The following is a 17943-nucleotide window of genomic DNA, read 5'->3' on the forward strand; positions in this document are numbered from 1 at the left end:
GCGGAAGTCACACCCCCATCCACATCAATGGGGCTGTGGTGGAAAGGGTGGACAGCTTTAAGTTCCTCGGAGTCCACATCACAGAAGGCCTCTCCTGGTCCCTCAATACCTCCTCTCTGGTGAAGAAGGCCTAGCAGCGCCTATATTTCCTAAGGAGGCTGAAGGGATGTAACCTGTCACCCCTGATCCTCTCTAACTTTTACCGCTGCACAATAGAGAGCATCCTGACGAACTGTATCACAGTATGGTATGGCAGCTGTAGCTACTATGACCGGAAAGCCCTGCAGCGGGTAGTCAAAACTGCCCAACGCATTACCGGCACCCGGCTACCGACCATAGAGCACATATACCAGAAACGCTGTTTACAGAGGTCACGGACTATCATCAAAGACCCTACCCACCCCAGCCACAGTCTGTTCGCCCTCCTGCCATCTGGGAGACGCTACAGATGCATTCGCACCCGAACGACCAGATTTAGGAACAGCTTCTTTCCCAGGGCTGTCATCCTACTGAACTCCACAAATAAACTCTAAAGCCTTGCACATCTGCCAATGCACTTTATTATGTTTATGTTAATGTATTACAAGCCAAATGAATGTTGAATGTTTAAATGTCTTAATCTAAATGTACACTCTCGGGAGCCGCAAGCCTACATTTCGTTGTACTGCACTTGTGCACTAACAATGACAATAAAGTTGATTATGATTATTATTATTAACGATGGAATGCTTTAGCACAAGTGGCTTGTAGAGAATGCTGATCAGAGAGAGTGCGATAGTTGATGAAGTACCTCCCTGAAAGGGACGACAGCCTGGGCGAGGAGCTCGTCTTCCTCTTCAGCCTACTGCCCTCCCTCGGCCACAACTAGGCTTCTGATTGTTTTTGATATAAAATTACAGACATATATAAATTAATTTATTGAAACATCAATTGAAAATAGATCTAACAGCATATTTTAGAATATCTCAGAAGATTGTTAATTAACAAAGAAGGTTAACAATTTTTGTGTAACAAGAACTATAACTATTCGATAAATCTCCTGTGAATTGGAGGTTTTGCCTATTGGCTCAGTAACACCAATGTACTGTTTGGGCTCCTCAGTCCAGACCAAACTCAATGTCTTCAGTGTTGATGTGACCAAGCTCCAAAGCTCCTAATTCTGCCTTCATATTTTCACTCTCTGAGCCATGTTCTAAAAGGAAGATAATGAGTGAAATTGCCTTCAAAAATATCAACGTTACAGGTTGAAATTCACATTTGATTAGGAAACACCTCGCTGAAGTATGCTCCATACCCCATCCCAGTACTCGTTAGTACATTTTCTGAGCTGTGTGTGTTGATGCTATGGTTTGGAGCTCAGGTTGTATAGCAAGCTGCTGAGAACGATTGTAACTTAATAAAGCTATGATTGAAATTGATACTTACTCCTAATTACTGAATACAACAAACCCTGGAGTAATATGATCAGCCCATTCAACAATCAGCCTGAGACTAACAGCCGTAGCACTCTTGCCTCGGAGTCAGAAGGTCGTGGGTTCAAGCCCCACTCCAGAGACTTGAGCACATAATCCAGGCTGATAGTCCAGTGCAGTACCGAGGGAGTGCTGCACTGTCAGAGGGTCAGGACTGAGAGCATTGCCCTGTCGGAAGTGCTGTCTTTCGATGAGATGTTAAACCCTGTCTGCCCTCTCAGGTGGACATAAAAGATCCCATGGCACTATTTCGAAGAAGAGCAGGGGAGTTCTCCCACAGATTAGCTGGTCATTATCACATTGCTGTTTGTGGGAGCTTGCTGTACGCAAATTGGCTGCCGCGTTTCCCACATTACAACAGTGACTACACTTCAAAAATACTTCATTGCCTGTAAAGCACTTTGGGATGTCCTGAGGTTGTGAATGGCGCTGGAGAAATGCAAATCTTTCTTTCTTTTCCTGGTTATCACTTTCCCACCTTTCTGTGGGTCCAGCGTCAAAATAATCTATTGATTTTTTTAAAAAAGTGGATTGCCAATAGCTCTTTGCACTTGTCCTGCTGCTGGCTCCAGTCTCTTGTCGATCAGCGCACCCAGTGTAATCAATACAGCTCCCTCCAAGATCTCTCCTACGCTGCTGTATCTCAGGACCCGAGCCCAGGTTTTTCTCTACTGGAGAGCAAGTCCTTATACTAGAATGATACTCCAGGCATGTCCATTCGTATTGATTTCAAACAGTCTGTGCCTTCCTTCACCTGAGCCTTTCAAACATCCACTTATTCCTGATCTGCCAGTCCAACTCTCACTGAGTGGGAGTAAAATGTTACAGGTGCAACAATGGAGAAACAGGAGGGAGGTTATGGGAATGTCAGTTGGGGGCCCCAGTTAGAATGCGTTAAGATAATTTAGTTAGTCAAGTTATGCTGGCATTCTTTTGCTAAGGTTTGTATTATTATAGCAATATTGGAAAAAGGGAAATCTTAATCTTGTCTCTATACATGAACAGACAGTTCCAAGACCGCACATACAACAGCACGACGTAAGATATAGTCTATGCATTTACTGTACTATAAACAAAGCTTGTAGCATAGAGGCAAAAGCTGAAAGATATAAGCTGGGTAAACACCTAAAAATGTGGCCTTAGCTAAACGTGCAAACTACATATTACGTAAGCACAGGCCAAGGTTATACTATAGTATAAGAATAGAGCCAGGTCCCCTTTAACTTCAGGGCGTTCGAGGGTCATGAGCAATACAGACTTGTGGAGGGCAGGAGCTCGTCACTCCAGGACTTGTGTTGTTCTCTGACATCAGAGAGTGTTCAGAGGTAGTCGGAGCCTGGGAACCAGGCTGTATTATTTGCATGTCATTTAATATAAATGGAAGACCAAATCAGTCAGTGTAATAATGCTTGATATTATTAAAGCCACTCGTGCGTGAATCATAAGCGGAGTTATTGTCGTCGGACTAACAACCCTTTGTTGCGACAGTAACCACAGTGAAATCCGCTAACAGTCCCGGCTGGTGGAACCTTTTAATTAGAAGACCACACAGCCCCTAGATGTCACAGCTCCAAAAATCGCTGTTAATACGGTTGAGCCCTTTCTCCCAATCGGCTGTAATCCCTTGTATTTCAGATTTCCAGGATTGGTGATGCCATCCTCACTCTGGGCGGTCTCGGGTCCCATCAGGACCACAGGAGTTTGGCACCAAGCCCACTGTCAGGATTTGTCCACCAGAGAGCAGCACCATCACATGCCATGTTTAGCTCCGGCTCTGCTCTTCACCATGCCTATTGGCCGGCTGTTGCTAAAGATCAGATTTAAGCCGTAGCCCTTTTGGGTTGTCATGGCCCAGGAATGTAGCAGAGAAAGGTGGGTAAACCCCAGGGGTGCAGACCATCCCACCGGCTGTGTACTGATAGGGGATCCACACCCCAAGCACCAGCTCACACCACCTCCATCCCAGTGACTCTGGTGCAGCCATCCTCCATTTCCCGCACCTGCTGTTCGAGAGGACATCGGAGCAGTATTAAGATCTGTTAAACTCAACATTAAAGCCGGATTGCTGTAAAATGCTTAATGGAAAGATATGGTGCTGTTCTTCAATCTTGCGTTGAACTTTATTAGAACAGTGTAGGAGGCTGAGGATAGAGAGGTCAGAGTGGGAGTGGGGCGGAGAATTAAAGTGGCAAGCGACCGGAAGATCAGGGTCAGGGGGTGTTCAGCAGAACGATTACCCAATCTGTGTTTGATCTCCCCAATGTAGAGACCACCGCATCGTGAGCAGCGAATACAGTATACTACATTGAAAGAAACTGAATTTCACCTGGAGGAAGCGTTTGGAGCCCTGGACAGTGGGAAGGGAGGAGGCAAAAGGGCAGGCGTAGCATCTCCTGCGTTTGCATGGGAAGGTGGTGTTGGAGGTGATGGAAGGGTGGACCAGGCCGTCACAGGGGGGATGGTCACTTCAGATTGCTGAAAGGGGAGGGGAAGATATGTTCAGTAGTGGCATTGTGTTGAAGGTGGCGGAAATGGTAGCAGATGATTCGTTGAACGTGAAGGCGGGTGAGGGGACCCTATCATGGTTCTGGGAGGGAGGGGAAGGGGTGAGGGTGGAAGTGCGGGAAACAGAAGGAGCATGTTCGAAGGCCCCGTCAACCACGGTGGAGGGGAATCATTGGCTAAGGAAAAGGGAAGAATTTCGGAGGCACTGGTATAGAAGGTGCCATCGTTGAACAGATGCAACAGAGACAGAAGCTAGCAGAATGGAATGGAGTCCTTACAGGAAGCGGGATGAGAGGAAGTCATAGAGTCATAATGGCATGGAAGGAGGCCATTCGGCCCATCGAGTCCGTGCCGGCTCTCTGTAGAGCAATCCAGTCAGTCCCATTCCCCCGCTCTATCCCCGTAGATCTGCAAGTTTATTTCCCTCAAGTGCCTATCCAGTCTCCCCTTGAAAACATTGAGTGTCTCCGCTTCCACCACCTCCGTCAGCAGTGAGTTCCAGGTCCTCACCGCTCGCTGCGTAAATTTTTTTTCCCTCACATCCTCCCTGTATCTATTGCCCACACCCTTAAATCTGTGTCCCCTAGCCCTTGTACCATCAACTAGTGGGAACAGCCTTTCCCCCATCTAGCCTATCCAAACCTGTCATAATTTTGTACACCTCTATCAAATCACCCCTCAACCTCCTTTTTTTTTCGTTTATGGGATGTGGGCATTGCTGGCAAGGCCAGCATTTATTGCCTAACCCTAATTGCCCTTGACAAGGTGGTGGTGAGCCGCCTTCTTGAACCGCTGCAGTCCGTGTGGTGCAGGTACTCCCACAGTGCTGTTAGGTAGGGAGTTCCAGGATTTTGACCCAGCGACGATGAAGAATGGTGTGTGACTTGGAGGGGAACTTGGAGGTGGTGGTGTTCCCATGCGCCTACTGCCCTTATCCTTCTAGGTGGAAGAGGTCACGGGTTTGGGAGGTGCTGCTGAAGAAGCCTTGGCGAGTTGCTACAGTGCCTCTTGTAGATGGTACATACTGCAGCCACGGTACGCCGGTGGTGGAAGGAGTGAATGTTTAATGTGGTGGATGGGGTGCCAATCAAGCAGGCTACTTTGTCCTGGATGGTGTCGAGCTTCTTGAGTGTTGTTGGAGCTGCACTCATCCAGGCAAGTGGAGAGTATTCCATCACACTCCTTACTTGTGCCTTGTAGATGGTGAAAAGGCTTTGGAGAGTCAGGAGGTGAGACACTCACCGCAGAATATCTAGCCTCTGGCCTGCTCTTGTTGCCACAGTATTTATGTGGCTGGTCCAGTTAAGTTTCTGGTCAATGGTGACCCCCAGGATGTTGATGGTGGGGGATTCGGTGATGATAATACCGTTGAATGTCAAGGGGTGGTTAGACTCTCGTTTGTTGGAGATAGTCATTACCTGGCACTTCTGTGGCGCGAATGTTACCTGCCACTTATCAGCCTAAGCCTGAACGTCGTCCAGGTTTTGTTGCATGCGGGCATAGATTGCTTCATTATCTGAGGAGTTGTGAATGGCGCTGAACACTGTGCAGTCATCAGCGAACATCCCCATTTCTGACCTTATGTTAGAGGGAAAGTCGTTGATGAAGCAACTGAAGATGGTCGGGCCTAGGACACTGCCATGGGGAACTCCTGCAGCGATGTCCTGGGGCTGTGATGATTGACCTTCAACCACCACAACCATCTTCCTTTGTGCTAGGTATGACTCCAGCTAATGTAGAGTTTACCCCCCGATTCCCATTGACTTCAGTTTTACTAGGGCTCCTTGATGCCACACTCGGTCAAATGCACTCTCACCTCACCTCTGGAATTCAGCTCCTTTGTCCATGTTTGGACCAAGGCTTTAATAAGGTCGGGAGCCGAGTGGTCTTGCCGGAACCCAAACTGGGCATCAGTGAGCAGGTTATTGGTAAGTGCTGCTTGATAGCACAGTCGATGACACCTTCCATCACTTTGCTGATGATTGAGAGTAGACTGATGGGGCGGTAATTGGCCGGGTTGGATTTGTCCTGCTTTTTGCGGACAGGACATACCTGGGCAGTTTTCCACATTGTTGGATAGATGCCAGTGTTGTAGCTGTACTGGAACAGCTTGGCTAGAGGCGCGGCTAGTTCTGGAGCACAAGTCTTCAACATGATAGCTGGGATGTTGTCGGGGCCCATAGCCTTTGCTGTATCCAGCGCGCTCAGCCATTTCTTGATATCACGTGGAGTGAATCGAATTGGCTGAAGACTGGCTTGTGTGACGGTGGGGACCTCAGGAATAGGCCGATATGGATCATCCACTCGGCACTTCTGGCTGAAGATGGCTGCAAACGCTTCAGCCTTGTCTTTTGTACTCACGTGCTGGGCTCCACCATCTTTGAGGATGGGGATATTTATGGAGCCTCCTCCTCCCGTTAGTTGTTTAATGGTCCATCACCATTCACGACTGGATGTGGCAGGAATGCAGAGCTTTGATCTGATCCGTTGATTGTGGGATCGCTTAGCTCTGTCTATAGCATGCTGCTTCCGCTTTATAGCATGCATGTAGTCCCGTGTTGCAGCTTCCCAGGTTGGCACCTCATTTTTAGGTATGCCTGGTGCTGCTCTTGGCATGTTCTTCTACACTCCTTATTGACCCAGGGTTGGTCCCCTGGCTTGATGGTAATGGTAGATTGAGGGATATGCCGGGCCATGAGGTTACAGATTGTGGTGGAATACAATTCTGCTGCTGCTGATGGCCCACAGCGCCTCTTGGATGCCCAGTTTTGAGCTGCTAGATCTGTTCTGAATCTATCTTATTTAGCACGGTGGTAGTGCCACACAACATGATGGAGGGTGTCCTCAGTGTGAAGACTGGACTTCATCTCCACAATTACTGTGCGGTGGTCACTGCTACCAATACTGTCATGGACAGATGCATCTGCGACAGGTAGATTGGTGAGGATGAGGTTTTTCCCTCGTGTTGGTTCTCTCACCACCTGTCGCAGGCCCAGACTGGCAGTTATGTCTTTCAGGACTCGGCCAGTTCGGTCAGTAGTGGTGCTACCGAGCCACTTTTGGTGATGGACATTGAAGTCCCCCACCCAGAGTACATTCTGTGCCTTTGCTACTTTCAGTGCTTCTTCCAAGTGGTGTTCAACATGGAGGAGTACTGATTCATCAGCTGAGGGAGGGCGGTAGGTGGTAATTAGCAGGAGGTTGCCTTGCCTGTGCTTGATCTGAAGCCATGAGGCTTCATGGGGTCCAAAGTCAATGTTGAGGACTCCCAGGGCCAGTCCTTCCCGACTGTATACCACTGTGCCGCCACCCCTGGTGGGTCTATCCTGCCGGCGGGACAGGACATACCCAGGGATGGTGATGGAGGAGTTTGGGACATTGGTTGAAAGGTCTGATTCTGTGAGTATGACGATGTCAGGCTGTTGCTTGGCTAGTCTGTGGGACAGCTCTCCCAATTTTGGCACAAGGCCCCAGATGTTGGTGCGCAGGACTTTGCAAGGTCGACTGGGCTGGGTGTGCCATTGCCGTGTCCACAGCCGGTGCTGAGGTTGACACCGGGTGGCCCGTCTGGTTTCATTCTTGTTATTGTGTTTCGTAGTGGTTTGTTACAACTGAGTGGCTTGCTAGGCCATTTCAGAGGGCAGTTAAGAGTCAACCACATTGCTGGGGGTCTGGAGTCACATATAGGCCAGACCGGGTAAGGACGGCAGATTTTCTTCCCTAAAGGACAGATGGGTTTTTACGACAATCCGCTAGTTTCATGGTTACCATTACTGATACTAGTAATTATTCCAGATTTATTTAATTAACTGAATTTAAATTCCCCAGTTGCCGTGCTCTAATGAAAACAAATCTAGTTTCTCCAATCTGTCCTTGTAGCAAAGATCCCCCATCCCCGGAACCATTCTGGTAAATCTCCTCTGCACTCAAGGTAGCTGTGGGAGTCAGTGGCAGATCTTTTCCTGATCTGAAGCTGCAGAGTTTTTTCATTCTTAGGATGTGCGTGTGTCGCTGGCGAGGCTGGCATTTATTGCCCATCCCTAGTTGCCGTTAAGAAGGTTGTGGTGAGCCTTTTCCTTGAACCGCTGCAGTCTGTGTGGTGAAGGTACTCCCATAGTGCTGTTAGGGAGGGAATTCCAGGATAATTACCCTGCGACGATGAAGCAACAGCAATATATGTCCATGTCAGAATGGTGTGTGACTTGGGGGGGAAACTTGCAGGTAATGGTGTTCCCATGCACCTACTGGCCTGTCCTAAGTGATGGAAGGTTTGGGACATGCTGCCAAAGAAGCCTTGGTGAGTTACTGCAGTGCACCCTGTACATAGTACACACGAGGATGGATTTTTAAGGTGGAGGATGCAATGCCAATCAATGGGCTGCTTTGTCCTGGATGGTGTCGAGCTTCTTGAGTGTTGTTGGAGCTGCACCAATCCAGGCAAGTAGAGAGTATTCCATCACACTCCTGACTTTAAAGAGTCAGGGATGAGCTACTCGCCAGAGAATACCAGCCTCTGACCTGCTCTAGTAGTCATGGCATTCATGTGGCTGGTCCAGTTGAGTTTCTGGTCAATTATGACCCCCAGAATGTTGATGGTAGAGTCATAGATAGAGTCATAGTTATACAGCACAGAAAGAGGCCCTTTGGCCCATCGTGTCTGCGCCGGCCATCAAGCCCTGTCTAATCTAATCCCATTTTCCAGCATTTGGTCTGTAGCCTTGTATGCTATGGCATTTCAAGTGCTCATCCAAATGCTTCTTGAATGTTGTGGGGGTTTCTGCCTCTACCACCCTTTCAGGCAGTGAGTTCCAGATTCCAACCACCCTCTGGGTGAAAAAGTTCTTCCTCAAATCCCCTCTAAACCTCCTGCCCCTTACCTTGAATCTATGCCCCCTTGTTATTGACCCCTCTACTAAGGGAAAAAGTTCCTTTCTATCTACGCCCTTCATAATTTTGTACACCTCAATCAGGTCCCCCGTCAGCCTTCTCGGCTCCAAGGAAAACAAACCCAGCCTGTCCAGTCTTTCTTCATAGCTGAAGCGCTCCAGCCCAGGTAACATCCTGGTGAATCTTCTCTGCACCCTCTCCAAAGCAATCACATCCTTCCTATAGTGTGGCGACCAGAACTGCACACAGTACTCCAGCTGTGGCCTTACCAGCGTTTTGTACAGCTCCATCATAACCTCCCTGCTCTTATATTCTATGCCTCGGCTAATGAAGGCAAGTATCCCATATGCCTTTTTAACCACCTTATCCACCTGTTCTGCTGCCTTCGGGGATCTATGTACATGTACACCAAGGTCCCTCTGATCCTCTGTCTTTCCTAGGGTCTTACCATTCATTGTGTATTCCCTTGCCTTGTTAGTCCATCCAAAATGCATTACCTCACACTTTTCAGGGTTAAATTCCATTTGCCACTGTTCCGCCCATCTGACCAACCCATCTATATCGTCCTGCAGACTGAGGCTACCCTCCTCGCTATTTACCACCCCACCAATTTTCATGTCATCTGCGAACTTACTGATCATACCTTTTACATTCACATCCAAATCATTAATGTAGACCACAAACAGCAAGGGGCCCAGCACCGATCCCTGCGGTACCCCACTGGACACAGGCTTCCAGTTACAAAAACAACCTTCCACCATCACCCTCTGCCTTCTGCCACTAAGCCAGTTTTGGATCCAATGTGCCAAGGCACCCTGGATCCCATGGCCTCTTACCTTCTTGACCAGTCTCCTATGCGGGACTTTATCGAAAGCCTTACTGAAGTCCATGTATACCACATCCACTGCATTACCCTCATCCACCCACCTAGTCACCCCCTCGAAAAATTCAATCAAATTGGTCAGACATGATCTTCCCTTGACAAAGCCATGCTGACTATCCCTGATTAATCCTTGCCTCTCCAAGTGGAGACTAGTTCTGTCCCTCAGAATTTTTTCCAATAATTTCCCTACCACTGATGTTAGGCTCAATGGCCTGTAATTCCCTGGTTTATCCTACTACCCTTCTTGAATAATGGTAATACATTAGCTGTTCTCCAGTCCTCTGGCACATCCCCTGTGGCCAGAGAGGTTCTGAAAATTTGTGTCAGAGCCCCTGCAATCTCCTCCTTTGCCTCACATAGCAGCCTGGGATACATCTCGTCCGGGCCTGGGGATTTATCCACTTTTAAGCTTGCTAAAACCACGAGTACCTCCTCCCTCTCGATGCTAATATGTTCAAGTATATCACAGTCCCCCGGCCCGATTTCTATGTCTACATCGTCCTTCTCCATAGTGAACACAGATGCAAAAAATTCATTTAAAACCCCACCTACATCTTCTGGCTCCACACACAGATTGCCACTTTGGTCCCTAATGGGCCCTACTCTTTCCCTAGTTATCCTCTTGCCCTTAATCTATCTATCTATATATATAAAAAGGAATCGATCTGTCTGTCTGTCCTTCTGTCTGTCCTCGGGTGTGCGTCTGTCCGGCTATGCGCTCGAAAGTTATATGGCGTACCTACGCGCGCGTTACCTCTGAAGAAAGCTTACGCTTCTGGGACGCTCGTAAGCATATTTACTTTTTGGTCGGACGAAAATTGTTCGTGCCTTATGCAAAAAACCTTCAAAATTAAACTCATTATCTGCTAGCATTGATTGACTGACGTCAAGGTTCGACCAATCCTGTGCCGTCACGATTGACCAATCCTACAGTACGGTCCCCTGATGGTTGGCCAATCGGTGTGTGTGTGTGTGGGCAGGACTAATTGTTTTCATCTCAGGGATCTGGCAGCCATTGTTTCACTGCCATTACTTCAGCTTCCAGCTCAAACTACTCTATCCAGCTTTGAAAAAGTTAGTATCTCTTTTAAAAATAACATAAGATTTACCAAAAACGTTTTATAAGTACTTTCACTTTCATCTTTCAAGCTATTAAAAGGTAGAAATGTTGCCCGGCAGCAGATTCACAGAGGGACAGACAGACAGGGCCTGAAAGCCTGGTACTCGATTTAAAATGTTGCCCCGCAGCAGATTCACAGAGGGACACAGAGAGACCCCAAAGCCTGGCACTCGATTTAAACCGCCCGGCCCAAAACAGCCCTGGCAAAGCCGGGCTCCCCCCAGCTAGTCTATCTATATATATAAAGGAATCGATCTGTCTGTCTGTCCTTCTGTCTGTCTCGGGTGTGCATCTGTCCGGCTATGCGCTCGAAAGTTATACGGCGTACCTACGCGCGCATTACCTCCGAAGAAAGCTTACGCTTCCGGGACGCTCGTAAGCGTATTTACTTTTCGGTCGGACGAAAATTGTTCGCGCCTTATGCAAAAAACCTTCAAAATTAAACTCATTATCTGCTACTTAGCATTGATTGACTGACGTCAAGGTTCGACCAATCCTGTGCCATCACGATTGACCAATCCTACAGTACGGTCCCCTGATGGTTGGCCAATCGGTGTGTGTGTGTGTGGGCGGGACTAATCGTTTTTATCTCGGGGATGTGGCAGCCATTGTTTCACTGCCATTACTTCAGCTTCCAGCTCAAACTACTTTGATCATCCAGCTTTGAAAAAGTTAGTATCTCTTTTAAAAATAACATAAGATTTACCAAAAACGTATAATAAGTACTTTCACTTTCAAGGTATTAAAAGGTAGAAATGTTGCCCGGCAGCAGATTCACACAGGGAGAGAGAGACAGGGCCTGAAAGCCTGGGACTCGATTTAAAATGTTGCCCGGCAGCAGATTCACAGAGGGACACAGAGAGACCCCAAAGCCTGGCACTCGATTTAAACCGCCCGGCAGATTGAGAGAGGGACACAGACAGGGCCCAAAAGCCTGGGACTCGATTTAAAATGTTGCCCGGCAGCAGATTCTAAGAGGGACACAGAGAGACCCCAAAGCCTGGCACTCGATTTAAACCGCCCGGCCCAAAACAGCCCTGGCAAAGCCGGGCTCCCCCAGCCCAAAACAGCCCTGGCAAAGCCGGGCTCCCCCAGCTAGTCTATATATATCTATCTATCTATATATATAAATCGGTACTTCTGTCCGTCATTCTGTCTGTCTGTCTGTCATCGCCTGTGCGTCTGTCGGGTATGCGCTCGAAAGTTACAGGGCATACCTACGCGCGCGTTACCTCCAAAGAAAGCTTACGCTTCCGAGACAGTTTTAAGCGTATTTACGTTTTGGCCGGGCTAAAATCGCGCTCACGGTATCCCAAAAACCTTCAACGTTCCGCTCATTAGCATCTCATTATCCGCTCATTAGCGACAGAGTGACCTCGAGCTCGACCAATCGTACGCCGGGTTGCTGGCGTGTGCCGCCGGGCCAATCGGTGCGTGTGTGGCCGGGCCTTATCGTTCTGAACCGAGGTGAGTCGCCGCCATCTTGATTCCAAACTTTTCCTTTATTTTTCCCGCTTTCTGCGTCTTTAAAAAAAACGTTGCTTTTAAAACACATAGGCCTAGAAATTCAGTTGGGCGCGCCAGCCGTTAGCGCCTTAGGGGGAGTAGATCTCGAGCGCTAGGCGCTTATCGCCCGGGCGCAGCGCGATCTGCGCCTCTCCCCAACTTCAGGACACATTTAGCGCCGGCGCAAAGTCTTAGCGCGCGCCCTGCTGCGCGCGCAGATCATGACGTCATTTAATAGTGCAACGCCCTTTGTGCGCCCCAAACCGGAACTTCACTCGCGCCGGCCCATTGTGCGCCGGGCGTCCCGAGCGACTGTGAAGTGGAACGGTACACAGGCCAGCTGGGCCGGGGGGAGCGCTAATTAAAGGGCACTTACCCAGCAGTATAAAGGCCAGCCATTTTGCAGCATTCACTCTTGTGCAACGGTTTTTTGGACAGAGACCAAGGAGGAGAGTTTACTGCTTTGGACCAACACTTGGACAGGTATTTTTGGCTCAGGCCAGAGCTTACCAATTATCTTTGCCTTCATTCAGAGCTCAGTGTTTGCCAGCATATAATGGGGGCTGCATTGGGTGGCAACGCAGAATTTCAGCCTTATGCCAGAAGGGCTTACAGACGCCGTGAGAGAGTGGCAGCCCTGGCTAGACGCAGAGGGGGCAACAGGCGTCGCCAACTGAGGCCTTACCCATGCAGGGTATACCGCCCGCAGAGCTCCTATCTGACCATGTCTGCCGCGATGTGTGTTAGGAGGCTGCGATTCCGAAGGGAGGTGGTTGCAGACATCTGCCGGCTGCTTCAGAGAGATCTGCAGCCACAGCTGATGCGCAGGATGTCTCTGTCGGTGGCAGTGAAGGTGATGGTGGCTCTCAACTTCTATGCCTCCGGCTCCTTCCAATCCGCTACTGGGGACATCGCTAACATCTCCCAGTTCGCCGTGCATTGCTGCATCCGCCAGGTGACCGAAGCCCTTTTCAGAAGGAGACCTCAATTCATCTCCTTCCCCATGACCCTGGACAAGCAGCAGCAGCATGCAGTGGGGTTTGCAAGAATAGCGGGCTTCCCCATGGTGCAGGGCGCCATTGACTGCACGCATGTGGCTTTGCGGGCAGCTCTTGAGCATGCCGAGTACCGCAACCGGAAGGGCTACCATTCGCTGTCAATGCCCGCTTTCCAGGCAGCAGCCACGATGCCTTTATCCTGCGACAGACAACTGTGGCTGACATGTTCCAGGCACAGTCTCCCCCAAGAGGATGGCTTATTGGGGACAAAGGCTGTTGTGTATGTAATATGTGTGCTACTTTGAACCTATGGACAGGACTGCACTACTTGTAGGGCGTAGTGATACGCAGTACCACTCCTGGCCATAGGGGTATAAATAGTACTGTGGGTACTGATCTCCCCTCAGTTCCCGCCTGTGGGCATGAAGTAAAGACCTACGTATAGTCCCTACCTCCAACCAGTAAAGACCTGTTTGAGTTATACGTTTAAGTCTTTGTGTTAATTGTTCAATACAATACACATACTTAACACTGGCGACGAGTCAGGTTCTTACCCTGCGGCAGTTGAAGAGAGGTTTCAAACATCACCACCCCACTAGAAGCGACAGGCTTTAGGACTCTAAAGCCTCCATCAGCGACTGAGCACTGGAGTGCAGCAGCCATCCTGACAGCTTCCAGCGACTGACAGAAGTCTTTCTGCAGTTTCCTTGTTCAACCTAGGTGGTGGGGTAAGCCGTGCAGCGTTGGCTGCAAAGACAGGGCTGGGGAAGTTGGAGGAGATAAGGGCGATCGCAATCCCTGATAAGAGCCGCGGTGAAATGCGCGAGCGGGTAAGCCAGAGCCCGGGAGGGAGCGAGCAAGAGCCGCTTTGGTCGGGAGCCACTTCGCGATCCAGCGATCGCATCCGCTGATAAGGGCCGCACTCGGGCGATCGTGGCGAAGATAAGGGCCGCACTCGGGGGCTGAAGGGAGACGGCGTCGGGGGACGGGTGAAGACCGCCAAGCGCGGGAAAACCGCCATTTTGTGGGCGGAGGACGACGGCAAGAGCGGGAAGCCGCCATCTTTGATAACAAGTAAACAAAATAAAATCTGAGAAATTGCAAATCTACAATGCCTAAACACGGGAATATTAGCACCTTTGATAGTGACCTCGAAGATTGGGCCATATATGTTGAAAGAGTAAAAAATTATTGTAAGGCCAATAAAATTCGTGACCAAGATAAAGCTCTAACATTATTAAATTTAATGGGTGCGAAGACATACGGGCAATTGAAACACCTGTTATCACCAGATGAACCGGCGGATAAGACGTTCGATGAGATTGTTACTGTCCTGAAAGATCATCTAAACCCCACGCCGCTGATGCTAGCGGAACGATTTAAATTTTACGACAGAAGGCAGCTACAGCATGAAAGCAATGCTGAATATTTGCTGGAATTGCGTAAATTAGCGAAATATTGCCAGTTTGGAACGGGACTGACAGATGCACTACGAGACAAATTTGTGTGTGGTTTATTTAAACAGGATACACAAAAGCGACTGCTCGAGGAGAATGAGCTGACGCTTGAGAAGGCGGTCACTATGGCAGCAGCACACGAAGCCGCAGCGAGAGGCACGGCAGTAATGCAGCTACGGTCACCGGAGCTCAGTGCACACAAATTGGGTGTGAGTTCTGGCAAATGTTATCGTTGTGGAAAGACAACGCATGATCAGAACCAGTGTTGGTTTAAAAACCAAGAATGTAGAACTTGTGGTAGGCTTGGACATATAGCTAGAGTATGCAGGTCAGGGAAGAAGACCAGCAACAAGAAGTCACCGCAGGGAAAATACGCAAAGGTACACAAGGTGACCGAACAGGAGTCCGATTCAGACGCTAGCAGTAATGAACTGGCTAGCTTAAGCTGTAATGAACTGGCTAGCTTAAGAGTACTCAACGCTGGTAAGGGTGCAGACCTCCAGACAATTTGGGTCACTCTTCAGATAGAAGGAGTCCAAGTAAAACTGGAATTGGACACTGGATCGGCATTGACGGTCATAAATAAGAAAGATTACGGAAAGTTATTCCAACATATTCCCCTACAGGATACGGGGATTATATTGAAAACATACACGGGGCAAAGAGTGTATCCCATCGGGAAAATAGAGGCTACAGTGGTCCACAAGGGCGAAGACAGTCAAATAATGGACTTATATGTGATATCTGAAGGAGGTTCTCCACTACTAGGACGGGAGTGGATTAGGAAAATGAATATGGACTGGCATTTCCTACAAACAATAACGAGTGAGAACTCGGTGAAGATAGTCGGCCCAGACTCTGGAACGGATGATGGTAAGCCCAACTCAGGTGCAAAAGACAAAGTTTCAGCACAGAATTCCACTGAGCAACAACAACATAGTTTAACTGTGGATTCTGAGTCTGGCAAGTCTACTGATGTGCCCATTTCTGAGGGACACCGGGCTCGAACTCAACTCCATTTCAAACTACAACAGCAATTAGAACAAATGCTTCGCCGTTTTGAGCAAGAGTTGAATGCAACGAAAGAGTTCTTTGATATAGAGTTGGAGAATCTGGAAAGACAACAGAAGCAGCTGATGGAGAAAATGGAGCAGGAGCACACAAAACGTCTGATGTCAGAGGAGTTAACGGTCAGCCAACTCCTGCATATGCTGAAGGACAGGACTCTGAAATGGGAAAAACTTGAACACGAACTTCAATATTCAAACGAAAGGGGTTCGGAGCTCTCAAAGGTTATTGGAAGAGCTGAGGTGGCAACACAGACTGAGATGACTGCAACAGAGCAGCCCTTGGATGCCAAAAGTACGCTGACTCACGTCAACGTAGAACAACAGACCGCTGAAACAACTGCTCCGGTAGAGGGATTGAATAGTCCGATCAATCAATCTCCAAAAGAAGTTGAAGTAGTAAAATCTCAAATGAGGTCATTAGTAAACGACTTGCTGAAAGCCCAGAAAAAGCTGGATGAAGAGGTACGCATGAAGAAGTCTCTTCAGGAAAGATGTCTGGACTTGGAACAAAAGCTGGCTAACGCCCAGCTGGGTATGGAGGAAATAGAAGACCCTCTCGCTGGCCTAGATCAGGACGACACCGAATATTACTATGTCCTGTCCTGCCCAACTTGTAACTTCGACTCCCACCATACAGAAATCATGGAGGAGCACCGAAAGTCTACGGAACATCAGGAGAAGGTGGCTCTACTACGGAAAAAGGAGGAAGAGAAGGAGGAATTGCGCATGCAGCTGGCAGCTGACAGTGGAGCCCAGAGAGTCTCCAAGAAGCAGAAAAGGAAAAGTCGAAACAGAAGATGACCCATCTGAACCATTATTACCTCTACCAGATCACACACGTGGTCCCTCCGAACGGAGCCAATTCAGTTCGGAAGTTCAAACTGTTAAATCCATGGAAGGACTATTGAATGAGTCACTCAAGCAACGTGAACCGACTACACCACAGAGATTGAATCTGTGAACTGTTTTCCGCAGAGACTGAATCTGTGATCTGTTTTGACATGAAGTTATCTATGTATCTATGTTATTCTGTTATGTAAACCTGAAGTTATATATGTATATATGTTATTACGTTATGTTAAATGGGGAGATGACTGTAAAGCTAGGAAGGGAGGAATGTTGTGTATGTAATATGTGTGCTACTTTGAACCTATGGACAGGACTGCACTACTTGTAGGGCGTAGTGATACGCAGTACCACTCCTGGCCATAGGGGTATAAATAGTACTGTGGGTACTGATCTCCCCTCAGTTCCCGCCTGTGGGCATGAAGTAAAGACCTACGTATAGTCCCTACCTCCAACCAGTAAAGACCTGTTTGAGTTATACGTTTAAGTCTTTGTGTTAATTGTTCAATACAATACACATACTTAACAAAGGCTATCCTTTGTGTACCTGGCTCATGACCCCGCTCCGCGCGCCCACGACCCCTGCTGAAGAGGCATACAACGAGAGCCATCAAGCGACGAGGAACCTCATAGAACAAACAATCGGCGTGCTCAAGCAACGGTTCCACTGTCTCGACCGCTCCGGGGGAGCCCTCCAGTATTCGCAGGATCGAGTCTCCCAATTCGTCGTCGTTTGCTGCATGCTGCACAACCTGGCTATCCGCAGGACTCAGGCACTGCCACCTCACGTTGGACCACCACCTCAGGAGGAGGAGCAGGAGGAGCATGAGGACGATGAGGACGAGGAGTACCAGCCCAGGAGGGACGCACAAGGTCCAAGGGCCGCCCGTCGTCGGCTTATTGAACGTCACTTCTATGCCCCCTGTCAGGGAATGGCTTGTGCCAATGATAGAACATGATTGCAGCCGCTCCGCAAGCCCTCAGCCGGTTAAGGCAACAAACACTTCAAAGATCAAACATGGACAATGTGAATAAATAAACTGCTTTATTGTACAAACTCTGGGCCCTTCCCACATGAAAACCAAAAACAGATGAAACCCCCAAAAAACACTCAAACACATTACTCGCTCCCACAACCTGGGGAGGATTAACAAAATAGGGCAACTAAAATGGCCGTCATTCTTGGCCTTCGTCCAAAA

The 17943-nt window shown here is 48.7% G+C and overlaps 1 protein-coding gene across 3 annotated transcripts in view; it reads right to left on the bottom strand.

The window, feature by feature from the left end:
* Positions 1-548: 548 nt before the first annotated feature.
* dnaaf1 (dynein axonemal assembly factor 1) overlaps positions 549-17943 on the bottom strand; it is a 185127-nt gene continuing 167732 nt past the window's right edge. For all 3 annotated transcript variants that reach the window (XM_085990903.1, XM_085990905.1, XM_085990902.1), the window contains one exon: positions 549-1192. In XM_085990903.1, coding sequence (XP_085847029.1) covers positions 1098-1192 — 95 coding nt within the window. In that variant the 3' untranslated portion in view covers positions 549-1097. The remainder of the gene's footprint in view (positions 1193-17943) is intronic.

Source organism: Somniosus microcephalus, chromosome 6, assembly GCF_052327205.1.
Source record: "Somniosus microcephalus isolate GS21.2 chromosome 6, FLI_Smic_1.0, whole genome shotgun sequence".
In the NCBI taxonomy this organism is placed as follows: Eukaryota; Metazoa; Chordata; class Chondrichthyes; order Squaliformes; family Somniosidae; genus Somniosus; species Somniosus microcephalus.